At 39.5% G+C, this 12,739-nt stretch overlaps 1 protein-coding gene across 5 annotated transcripts in view; it reads right to left on the bottom strand.

Annotated features, from left to right (window-relative positions):
- The window catches only part of KLHL32 (kelch like family member 32), a 195,435-nt gene that overhangs the window by 25,197 nt on the left and 157,499 nt on the right, over window positions 1–12,739 (bottom strand). The window contains exon 7 of one of the 5 annotated variants that reach the window (XR_005291949.2): window positions 169–921. The exons of 2 other annotated variants lie outside the window; for them this stretch is intronic. Coding sequence is in view for 1 of the 3 variants with exons in the window: in XM_038395698.2 (XP_038251626.1) it covers window positions 195–921 (727 nt within the window). In the remaining 2 variants the exon portion in view is untranslated. Of the gene's footprint in view, window positions 1–168; window positions 922–12,739 lie in introns of those variants that run through there. 2 more of the 5 variants (XM_038395698.2, XM_038395707.2) reach the window with 2 other exon arrangements.

Genomic DNA, 12,739 nt, shown 5'->3' with positions numbered 1-12,739 from the left:
GAGCCACAGGAGACACAGTAGAGAGAGAAAGAGCCACTTGCAGCTTGGGAGCATCAGTCTGAGTTTCTCTGTTCTAAAATAAAGGCTTAGTCCAACCTCTCCAGACACGTAAACCAAAGTAAACTTATGGGTTTAATTCATGACAATAATTTAGTATTTTGTTAGTACCTCAAATTGTGTGAAACGTTTTCTACCTGATATCCAAAGAAGTCCATCCACCACAGATCCTGCATGACATGAAAGGGATCTGTCAAAGGACTGAACAAAGGCCCACTTGTTCTTCTTAGGACAATACCGCTCGACTGTAGGCAAAACTTGACGTAGTTCATTTCTTCCCCCTACCGCATAGAGGTTCTCATCCACAGCTCCCAGTACAAAATGTTCCCTGCAGTTCTTCATTGGAGCTATTTCAGCCCAAGAATTACTACGGGGGTCATACCGACAGGCAGTCCTTACCGCACTAGTGCGGCCTGTGGCATGCTCAACCTCTCCACCAGCTACAAACAGAAAATCTCCCATGACAGCTACACAGTGGTGACTTCTCCCGACAGGCATGGGAGCCAGTTCACTCCAATTTGCAATCCCTGCGATGTGAACATTCTCCTGATCTACCGGATTGAAGTACCGGAGTTCTTTTACTTTACAGATCTCACGTTTTTTCCCACCAATAATGTAAAGAGTGTCCGACTGGAAGCGAGGTTTCGTCCGTCTGGTCTGCCAAACTGGCTGTGCATAGATGCTCTGGTGATATGTCAAGGCCTCATTAATAAGTGCAGTCGCAGTTTCACTAGCTTGGACAAGAGGATGAGGAAGGGCTACAGTATGTAGTGTATCCACATCCATAAGGCCAAAGCGGACATACTGGAGAAGTTCATCCATGTACTGATAGCGGCAGTTGTGTTCCAACCACCTCACAGCTAGCTAAAAAGTAGGGAAAAACACAAACACAAAAAGCAATTATCTATATTAATGTTATGATGGAGTTTTTCTAACACAATGTTTGCATTCCAAGAAGAACTATACATTTGAATTATTACACACAGAGCAATGTAGGAGATACTTATGAGTACATAGATATCAATATATGAGATGCATTCTCAAATTTCATCTGCTATTTACATAAAAAGAAAATGATTATCTACAGTATTAATATATGATCATCATACTGCTACGTAGTAAATAACCTGTTCTTCTCCCTCTACAACATCGGGGGTTGCTACACAAAATTAACATGAAATGTTAGCAGTTAGCAATGCTTTAGGAGCTCATAAGGTCCAAGTAATCTCTGCCAACATAGGAATCAAGCTCCTGGAGAAATATAATGAACAGAAACTATTTGATCATTGAAGGCCACATGGTACACTTGAGTGGGAAAAAAAATCAGGAAGATTATGTATGGTGATTTAAGAAGAAAAGGCTTTTCCCCTCCGCATCCCCCTTTATTCCTGTTTATAACAAAATACTGAAGGAAGAAAAATTAGGTAAGTATACCATGCATCAATTTTCTTCGTTCCTGATTTTTTTAAACAATAATATTAATGTGTATATACCCCCACATAATGCACAGAACACAAAATTCACACTGTTCGAGGTAACAACCTGAGGGTGCCTTTTACCCTCATGTATTCTTTACCTTAAAAAATAAAACTGCCAGTCCCCCATATCCTTACCTGTTCACATAAAAAATAAAAGTTTTCTTGAAAATATAGATAGAAATATTATTCTGGGATAACGAATGCAGTGAAAGTTAGGAGAAGAAACAAAGCTACAAAACTAAAAACTTCCTCTTATTAAAAATTAATCTAAATGCTTTAACCCCTTCACTACTGAATTCTCCAGCAGCTGTGGAATGCAGTAGCATTCATCATTCCAGTGCCACCACAAAGCAGAACAGCAAAAAAGGACTGCAGCATGTTCGTGACATACACACTCTGGGTGGTTCCCATGTGCATATAACATGTTGAATAGTCAAGTGGCTAAATTAAAATAAATGTGAAACTGTTCATTATCTGAAATTGCCAACTGAACAATATACTAAAGTAATATCCTCTTCTGTTTAGCTGCCATAGCTTGAATTTAATAGATTGGCATTTCCCCATCTTCCAGTTGTTTCCACCACTGACACCTAAAACAGTATAAGGAACCCAACTCTCAGCTCTACTTTAGGTAACAGTGATGTCACCAACTGTAGAAATAGAGAGATCTCTTACACCTGGTCTAGGGGTAGGCAAAAAGCCCTTTTAGTTCACATTTAAAATGTATTTCTTTGTAATCTGTAATCTAATGTCTGTTAATTATTTAGAATCTCATCCCCTTTCTCCCTTTAGATTTTTTCCGAGGCATAACATATGTGTGCGTGCACGCACACTCGCACTCTGTAACTGTGACGATGGTATCTTGATATTTGAAGAGTTATTGAGCTACAGCACAAGGATCTGAAATCTCCATTACAAGGCACTCAGCCTGCTGCGTGAACTATGGCAAAAGCAACTTCATTTATAAGCGGCTTCTGTGGTACCTATAGTGAGACTATACATGATTTTGTGGGGCAGAATAAAGGTTTTGTTGGAAATGTGTACTGTTTATATAAAATGTAAATATTTCTTTCTAAAAATGTATGAAATACTATTAATATGTACACTGCACATACACATACATAACAGGATTTAATGTCAGATTTGCCTATGCCCAGCTCCCCCACCCCAGCTTGTGCTGAGCACAGCATGGCTAATACAGTGATCCTGGGCCTACATTTGCAATTAGCATATATTAATATTATGATCCCTCGCTGGGCCTTTTCTAGTTAGGTAGGTAAGTATGCAACAAGAAAGACAAATGCTGTAGACTTGTTTGTTTTCATTCCCCTGTCTTGCTACTGGTAACGATGACGGCTGTGTTCATTTTAGTGTCTTGAAAAATGATATTTGCATAACCTTGTTTTTATAAAAGCCACAAAATTCACTAAATATGCCATTCAGTGTATATTCACAGCACATGCAATGCCATTCCTGTAATAGTGAAAGTTGCTGAGGAGCGGCATGCCTGGTTTTACAAGGCTATCACAGAGTTGGCCTTAGGATGTGCAGTACACTGTAGTCACAAAGGTAGGTCCCGTGGTTTAATGCCTCTAAGACTTAGCCTCGGGTCTCCAGCACCCCAGTTTCCCTCCACAAGTCCAACTGAGACAGACTCCTGGTCACAGACTTTCACCCTCTTCAGAGATCAGTGCACCTCAGCAAGTATTTGCTGTGACATCAGGCAGCCTCTCCAACACAGAGCAAGATTTATTAGTCTACTGGAATACAGCACCAGGAAGTCCTTAGGTTAGCAGTGCACAGAAAGGCAAAAGTTCAGACAGTCCATCCCGGTCAATGCCAGGGCTCCACCCAGTCAACCTGCTATGGAATCCACCTTATATGTCCCTCTCTGCCACCTCCAGGTAAGAGCTGTGTGTGACGCTGTGTGCTCAACTCTTAAAGACACCAGACACCTTTCCCCTTTGTTCTCTAGCTTCTAGCCTTTGCTCTGGTTCCCTGCTGAGAGTGGGAGAAAATCTCCTCCTCTTGACCATTGGTCTCTAGGCGTGAATGTCCCAGCCATTCGGTTTCCACTGTCTCATCAAATCCTTCCATTGATATGGGCTGGTTCTAGCCAGCCCTGAACGACCCATTCATGTCACTGCAGACAATTATGTAACAGTTTTAGATCAGAATCAGGCCTCAGAGGTTGAAAACAAAACAGGACACATTAAAAACAAACTTCAATAGGTTTCAGAGTAGCAGCCGTGTTACTCCTTTTCTTTTTGCGAATACAGACTACTTGTGGCACCTTAGAGACTAACAAATTTATTTGAGCATAAGTTTTCGTGAGCTACAGCTCACTTCATCAGATGCATTCAGATGAAGTGAGCTGTAGCTCACGAAAGCTTATGCTCAAATAAATTTTTTAGTCTCTAAGGTGCCACAAGTACGCCTTTTCTTTTTGCGAAACTTCAACATATTTCTTCAGTTCTGTCTATAACATATAGTGTGGAAAGAAAAAAGCAGCAGAGATTTTTTTTCTCACTAATTTTTTTCTGAACAACCTCTCTACATCTCACTGTGGAATTGTAATCAAACAAGCCAAAAGAAAGTCATAATTACCATAAGCACTTGGGACACTGTTTTAGACCTATTGATGAGACAAAACTAGTAACGAAAACAATGCACTCTTTATAGAAAGAGAACTCACTAACATTCGTCATCTATTCATGATCTGTTTCAAAATAATGGGGTTTATAACTTTAGTGCTTTATCTGGTTATTTGTTTTCCAACTTACAAGCCTACATTTCTATGTGCACTTACTATAATGCAAATAGGTGTGCTGGCTGTAAAATATTCCTCTAAAACAAAATCTGCAAGTGTGATCTGGCCTCTGATTGGAGTTCAGGTAATTCAGTGGTTCTTAACCTTTTCCATACTCCCCTCTTCCATGAAACCGTTTTCCCATCTAGCTGGGACCCTCTCCCTTGTAGCAATATGGAAAGGGCATTGTGGCTGTGACCTCGACTCCTAGGGGTTTGTGAGCCCACAAACGAGCACCAATGAACCAACTGTTTATTAGGGGTCTGATCCAAAGCCCACTGAAGAAAATGGAAGGACACTCTTTGATTCCAGTGGTCTTTGGGTGAGACCATTAGTGTATATTTATAAAAACAAATGGGACCAACCCAAATACTGCTTTTGGAAAAAAGTAACAAATCCCATCAGCTTCTCAAGGCTAGGCTTACAAATGAACATTTAAAAAAAAAACCAGACATGGAACAGGCTTGCTTGCAGTTGTTGGTCCCAGGATATTAGAGAGACAAGGTGGGCGAGGTGATATCTTTTACTGGACCAATTTCTGTTGGTGAGACACAAGCTTTCAAGCTTACTCAGAGCTCTTTTTCAGGTCATGGGACAGAGTTAACCACAGGTGCCAACTCCACCCATCAGCTGTTCAGCAGGCCCCGCAAATCAGCTGTTTGGCAGCGTGCAGGAGGAGCTGGGGGAAAGGGGCAGGAAGAGGTGGCATGAGGGAGGGGTGCACTTGGGAAGGGGGTGGAGCAGGGTGAAAAGAGGTGAGACGGGGCCTCAGGGGAAGGGGTGGAGTGGGGGCAGGGCCTCAGGGCATAGCGGCAGTGGAGCACTCACCCGGAAGAAGAAATTCAGCGCTCTGGAATTAACAGTAGTCTTGTGACTAAATGTCCAGATACTTCTTTAAAATTGTGCCTTGCAGGTACTATCTCATATTTGTTAGCAATATCAAGAGGGAGTGACTCAGATCCACAAACCACATGGCTAAATATATAAAATCTTTTTCCTTCTGTCATTTTTTTTGAATTAGAAAAATGTGCATAAAAAAAGATTGTAAGGAGCTGCATGTAGAACAATCAAAATTATTATGTATTTGCATCTCTTTTATGCCATGAACCAAACAACTACAAAATTATGCATAGGATTCTCTCAATCTGAAATTGGTAAATATTAATAATCTTTGAATCTGCAATGAAATGTCTCCTACCCCTCAACCCTGAAAAGAGGGAGACTTTCTGACTCAGAAAGTTGTAGGATGGTACTGAGATCACATTTACACTACATTAAGGGGTGTGTGTGTGTGTGTGTGTGTGTGTGTGTGTAAAATATGCCCCTTCTCACAGAGATATTTTTAAAATCTTTATTGAATATTTATGAATATGTATATATATAAGCAACCCCCTTTGTGACGCTGCTTTAGCAAGCAGGCAAACTTCACTTTCATTTGCACATTCTTATTTTACAATCAGAATTAAAAAATTTACTTTTATTCAAGATGAGGTCTAAACAGTGATTTTAAAGTTTCCGGGGTTTTTAAGAGAAAATGAAAGGAAAATGTTCTTCTGGATGTGTTGTGCCTTTGGGCTCCATTTGAGGGGAGGGGGGAAAAAAAGACAGAGAAAGCTTCTTCGAAGGTCAGAGAGTGAAAGAACTTCCTCAGGGCACAGAATAAATTAAATCCCAAGGAAGAAATAAAATGTGATTTCCAGAGTGTAAGGCACAAATTCAAAATGACAATGATTGACAGCCAAACTATATCCGTGCAATATCGAAGACTGCACGTTCTCATTTACTTCAGTGTAGCCAGCAAGCGCCCATTAAACATCCGTCTGATGCCCAAATTAACCTTCTTGGCAAACTGAAAGAGGCACAAACTATCATAATCAACCTTTCATTATCACAGCAGCCTCTAGTTAAAGGGTCAGAATAATTGTGCCATCAGAGCCCTGATTGTTTTCAATCAACAGAAGGCTGGAGTGACAGCTCAGTGATGGAGTAGTTTGATGAAACCGCACCAGGCCTAATCAGAGCAGATGAAAGGAAGGCATGATTGGTGCAAATGAACAGTCGTGCCTCTCTTTTTCATTTACAATCTGAAATTACTCTTAAATGTACAGGTTTTTTTTTTCCTCTCTCTTATGAGTGCCTCTGAAAGAATGTTTGACTTATTATGAGTTCTGACAGTGCAGAGTTATAAAACACAGGTAGGGTTTTCAGCTGAGGCTTTAAGTGGGTATTCCGCATAATTTTAACAAATTCACTCTTGAAAAGCACAAAATGACTAAAGACTTCCAATGACCTAACCTTTCAGTGCTGTTTGATTAGCAGGATAGTGTATCACAGCGAACATGCTTCATGATGAAAGAAGATAAAAAATGATGGGCAAAGATCTCCTGCAAATGTTTTCTCTTAATACATTTCTCAATACATTTATTGCTTTATTGCTCTCCTTTCCACAAAAAACTTTAAAGACTGTCACATTAATAATCTTTTTCTTCTCAGAGTGAATAACAGAATCAAACAGAGTCTGTTTTTTGAGATTAAAGTGGAAATCAGTTATTGTGCTCAGTGTATCAGTACGCAAGCTTCTGGCAGGCTGCAGTTGATTCAAGCGTAAGTTCTATAGGGATAAAAAGGGAACCTATTTGTCTAGGTGTCATTACCACACTCATAAGTCTGGGATCCGAGTGCCTTACAAATTTTAAAAAGAAAAGGAGTACTTGTGGCACCTTAGAGACTAACAAATTTAATTTTGGCCCGCTTTGATTAAAATTGGAAAGATTGTAAAGCTCCAACTCTGCAGCCCCAGTTCTCTTCCAGCTCTGCACTCCAGCCACAAGGCTTTCCATAATTCCAATGGCTATTGAAAGGAAAGCATTACAAATCAAAGGGAATCTCTTTGTACAGCTGAATAGAGCAGGTATTTCAAGTGCAGAGTGGTAGATCCTTTCTTCCCCGTTGTGTTGTTTGTGGCCAGCATCAGATGTTCTCTCACCAATCAGGCACCACTTTCATATATCAACATGCAGCTCAGCGCAGCAAAACAAAAGGAAGCTTAGCAGCAAAGATTAATGTTTGTCTGAAGTGGGGGTGGAGGGAGGAGGCTGATGCTAATGCAAAAGGGTTTAAATAATTTTGTAATGTTTCCTGTCCATTATGCACGTGCTGGCTAATGAAAGATTTAATTCTTTGAATGGATTGGGTTATAAGCAGAAATAACACACATTAACTAAGTTAATGAGGAAACCACCATAAGCACCCACATAATAAAGGACCCTAACTGAGCTGGTGGCAAAGAGGATTCCATTTTATTTTGTTAGTATTTCCTTTTTCTGTAATGAAGTCTATGGCTGACAACAACGTATTTTTCTTTGGAAAAAACTGTGGGCAGTACTCCTGTGCATCAAATGGATATTAAATCTCATGCTTCAAGACTTAAAACAATCCCTGCCTGTTAGGGATCAGGATGAAGTCTTTGTGGGGGCAGATTATCACACATATATGGAGTTTTTCCTCTGAACCATCTGGTACTGGCTACTGTGGAGACAGGTACTGGAATAGATGGACCATGGCAATTCCTACGTTCCTAAAATGTGTGTGCTTTTTTTTTTTTAAAATGAAAGACGCTCATTACCGTCAGGTTGTGTAATGGCTCCAAAAATAAACACAGACACTGAAGTGCTATGGATCCAAGATGAAAGGGAATAGATTAGGCATTCCAGGACCAGGGTTAAAGTAAAGGGTATGGGGGTGGGAAGGGGCTTGTGTCCAAGTTGGGCTTCCTGGACCCCAGTTCCAGCTGCCGTCTGTGAGCTGCTGGGTGGAGGATTGGAGTGTAATGACTCCCAGGACCCCCACAGACCCACGTTCAAGAGTCGTGAAGCCTGACAAGCACAGAGAAGGGAAGGCCAGTCTTATTCTCCCCAAAATGTGAATTAGCTAGGCCCTTTGCACATACATGATCAAAAAGAGGGGTAGATGAGTCTGAGTCTCAAGAGTGGTGGAGAGCAGGAGGTGGGACCTCATTCACATGATGTCTTCCTGCTCCTGGAAGACCTGCAATTTGCTACTGTGAAGTTTCTTGGGAGACTTCCTTAAGAAGCCCTTACTCAGCTAACACAGACTTTCGTGTCTCACATATCATGAACACTGCTGGTTTATTCCTGGTCTGGGTTCTATTGGCCTTAATGATGACAACCACAGAACGCAGCTACCTGAAAGCAGGCTTTATTCCATGAATTAGCTAGTTTCTGATGGTTGAAATTTTGTTTTTTACTTTCAGCGCCGAATAACATTCAGTCATCCAGCAATCTGACTGGCTGGTTTTGCAGTCTGGTAGCATAAATGATAAATTACAAAGTAATTTAGTCAGAGGTACATAATGCTGCTATATTAATAGCAATTGAATTAATCAGAACTAATGGTGTTAAAGTGAATCACAATGCATTAAAATGATTTCTTACTTATCCTCACGTATTAATAAGATATATTTGCCTAAAATGTTTAAGCTTTAGGGCACCATTCATCACTCTTTTAATTGCTTGATTTCTTTGTGGGGCTAGTCAGGTGCATTGTCCTGTACAGCCCTCACCCCCAAGAATGAAGAGAATACATATCCTAGAGCTGAGGTCTGGTAGAGCATATGCTCCAGGCTGCAGTTCAAATATGGGTACACGAGAAACAACTTTTGGGGCTACCTGGGTAGTTCTATCACTGGTGGATCGCTACGCCTCACAAACATTAATGCACTTATCCTTACAACACCACTGAACTAGGAAAGTATTAATAGCTCAGTGCTGAGAATGAGGAACTGAGTCCCTGAAGTGCCCAAAATTACACAAGATGTCTGAGCAGAGCCAGCAATTGAACCTGGATCTCTGGTGGCCCAGGCCAGTGCCTTAACTGTAAGACCACCTGTCCTTCCCTAAATGACTCAACTGTGCAGGCCCTTTCTCAGGCCCACTGTTTTACACAATACTTGTTAAGACAGAAATAGATTTTGTAAGTGATGGGGACCTTTTGTGAAATCTCTAGGCATTTGCTAAAACATCTTGAAGCTCTGAAGAATATTTCAGAACTTTATAAAACTGCAACATATTTTTTCTAATGAGGACATTCATTTCATTAGGAATAATGGGTAAAAAGTTACCTAAGTGCTTCTGAAAATGTTACCTAATAAAAAACAGAAATAGTAAAATAAATGTTATTTTTCTTGGAAATTAACCTTGACCGAAGTTTAGATAGATATACTGATCAAGTGAATCCTGTGTTAAAACTAAACTCTGTTTTCTAGATCCAGTCATACCTTAATGTTATGAGTCTCAGGTGACATTTACATAAGGATTGTGTAAAAGCAGAGGTATATATAATAGCCTACAATCCTGCTAGGAGATGTAAAGGCATTTTAAATGTAAGAATTCCATAAAATTAGAGATCATAAAGTTGTGGTTTACTTACAGAACATAGGGACAAGAAAAAGAACTTTACAAAAATTGCAAAAAGGCGGCACTTTTTCAGTTGAAGGAATGTAAAAAAAAGTGCTTAATTTCCTTTGCATTTTCAGGAGAAAAAAAATCTGCTTCATCATTAATCTTATCATTTTGAAAACTTGAAGATCTGTTTTTTCCAGAGTAACAAGGGGGAGATAGTATTTAAAAGTCAGCTTTATTACAGAACACAGGTTGCAACCATAACTTTGCAGACACTATTTCTCTCTACATAACTTTGTTTTTCACGAATTATCTTGATAGACAAAGACAAGGTTGGGGGAGGCAGAAAAGAGTAAATCCTCACTCATCTAGATTATCATTACTTCCATGGGACTAGGCCCAAAACATTACTGGTATTATTTTAAAATTAAATAGCACCTTTCTTCTAAGGTTCTCAGAGCAATTGCTGGGAATTAATAAATGACAGCATCCCTCTGAAATATTTTTTTACAGATAGGAAAACTGAGATAAAGGGAGATTAAGTGATTTGACATAAGACATAAGAAATCAGTGGCATATCTGAGTATATAATCAAGATCTCTTGGCTTACACTCTTGTACCATAACCTTCCCAGCAGAAACCCAGACATTTGGTCAAATGTCATGCCACAAAATAAAGCCTGCTAAAACTCTGATACCTGGCTGTTTTGTCTCTGCATAAGATGGGCCAAATCAGATCACTACATTTGACCTGATATTACCATATGAGGTTCATTTGTGGCATCATATTACCAGGAAGGATCAGGATTCCTCCTTGAGCAGATTGGAGCAGCTGGGCAAAAATAGCCTATATTTTGATGGGAGGAAAAAACTGCTACATTTCAGAGGGTACAGCATAATTCGCACTGGGCAGCTGGCTAGCTCCACCGTTTGGTGCATGATGTTGATGCACTGACCTGTCCCTTTTGGGAATCTGTGCTGAGGCTCTAGGAATGAGCTCCTCATACCCTCTTCCTCCCCCAACACTTTGTGCTGTGGTGGAGCAGCAGGGCTCCCTAGTGATGAAATTCCATTGCTACAACCAGCTGCCTTGCTTGAAGACAATTTATATTAGTGAGTGTCCCCTGGAGCAAATAGCTTTGACACACAACTGTTAGCAACCATTCTATAGTCCTATGCTTCTGGAATGAGCACATCTGGAAATTTAAAGAAATAAATAAAATAAATTAGTTGGGACTGATGGGAGGGGAAAGCCTATACTTGCTGCTGCAATCAATATATCCTTTTCTTTATACAAGATTGTCACAGAGAAATAAGAGTGCAAAATTACAGCAGGTGACAATCTACCAGAGCATTAAAAAGAATGGAGACCAAAGGCCAGGCAACTTGCTGTGTCATTTGGAACAGGTCCATCCACAGAAAAGAGAAGGTTAAAAATTATAAGCAACTACCCACTATAAACAATTATTTGGTGAACAGATTCTAAAAGCTAGTAATGAACAAACAGCTCTGGGCTCACAAATAGATTTGTCTAGCCCCGACTCTCCATTGTTGTTTGATCTCAATCTAGGAGACTGAAATTATCAACTACATTGGATCAATTTTAGGTGGGGGGAATGAAATAATGATAATAGCTTTTTCTGTAAAGTTTAGATTAGACTAGGTTTCAGATTTGCATTGGATTTTTAAATAATGTTTTAGGCTAATTTGTCACAAAATACACTAACTTTCAATAGCCACATTTTAAGTATTACAGCTTTGTGTTATGTTATAGATTTATTAGGCAGGAAAAACAGAATTCTACATAAATGCCATTAATTTTTATAGAACCTTATCTAAATACCTATAGAATGTAATCATTATATTTTTCTATAGGTTTTTGAACCATCCTTCAGAAATCTATTGTTGCTATATAAAATTTCATAGAAAATGATAGGCTGGTCCCACAAATCTATAGGACTTTTCCATAAGGGTTTATATGATATTACCATCTCAGGCCCTACGCAAAACCATACAATTAAAATGCATATTTGTCACTAAGTTATATATATTCTATGTTGTCATATTGCTACTAAAACATTAGGGCTATTTTTCCAAAAGCGTGTGCCAGTGTTGTGTCCACAAAACGTAAGAATGAACATGCAGCACCTCAGAATTACATGTGTAAATGTGGCTTCTGTTATCCAAATGCATGTCTTTTGTAAGTAGAAGATGTATGCATACTTTTTGCAAACACCACATATGAATACTCCTTTTAATACCTTGAAATATCTAGGCAGCTTTTCCAAGTCACATCACAAATACATTAACTGCAGGAGGAATGGGTTTCTTCCCCCTCCCCCCCGATTTAGTTTTTAAAAAAACCCAACTCTAAAGCTCTTTGGTAAAAACTCCATAACTCTGCCCTTTTAGATTTCCTACCCTGATGCATCCCGCGTTTGTCTATTTCCTCCTCTCCACTTCAATACCTTCATTATCAGACATCTGATTGCAGAAGTCTACTCAGAGCACATTATGAGCTAGCAAGGCTGGCACTACATCTCTAAGCACTGCAGGAGCCTACTCCTAACAAGGATGGGCCCAGTAACGTTAACTGTAGGAACATTTATGCATTTTCATGTCAGCAGCCAATTTGTTTTTTGTTTTCCTTGAACTCTGCCAAGAATGCATTTCAGAGGACAGCGCAACAGCAATAAAAAAAAATCTTTTAGAATTTACTGCTCAACTCTGATTCTTTTTGATTTAGCTACAAAAAAGAACAAGTGAGAACATTAGATGCTGTTCACTTGTCTTCTTCAAGCACAGAGCACTTCACATTTTAATCAACTGACCTTATGCCAAAATGGTGCCACTTTTGTTTACTCTGGCTGAATCTTCAATCCCCACATGATGGTCTTCAGATTAATTCATTACATGTGTGGGGTTTTTTTTTAAAGTAATGAGTAAAATTTTCAAAATCACCTTAATGACTTAGGA

Source organism: Dermochelys coriacea, chromosome 3 (assembly GCF_009764565.3).
Source record: "Dermochelys coriacea isolate rDerCor1 chromosome 3, rDerCor1.pri.v4, whole genome shotgun sequence".
Classification (NCBI taxonomy): Eukaryota; Metazoa; Chordata; order Testudines; family Dermochelyidae; genus Dermochelys; species Dermochelys coriacea.
Note: the sequence above shows the minus strand (reverse complement) of the source record. Positions and strands in the feature narration are given on the sequence as shown.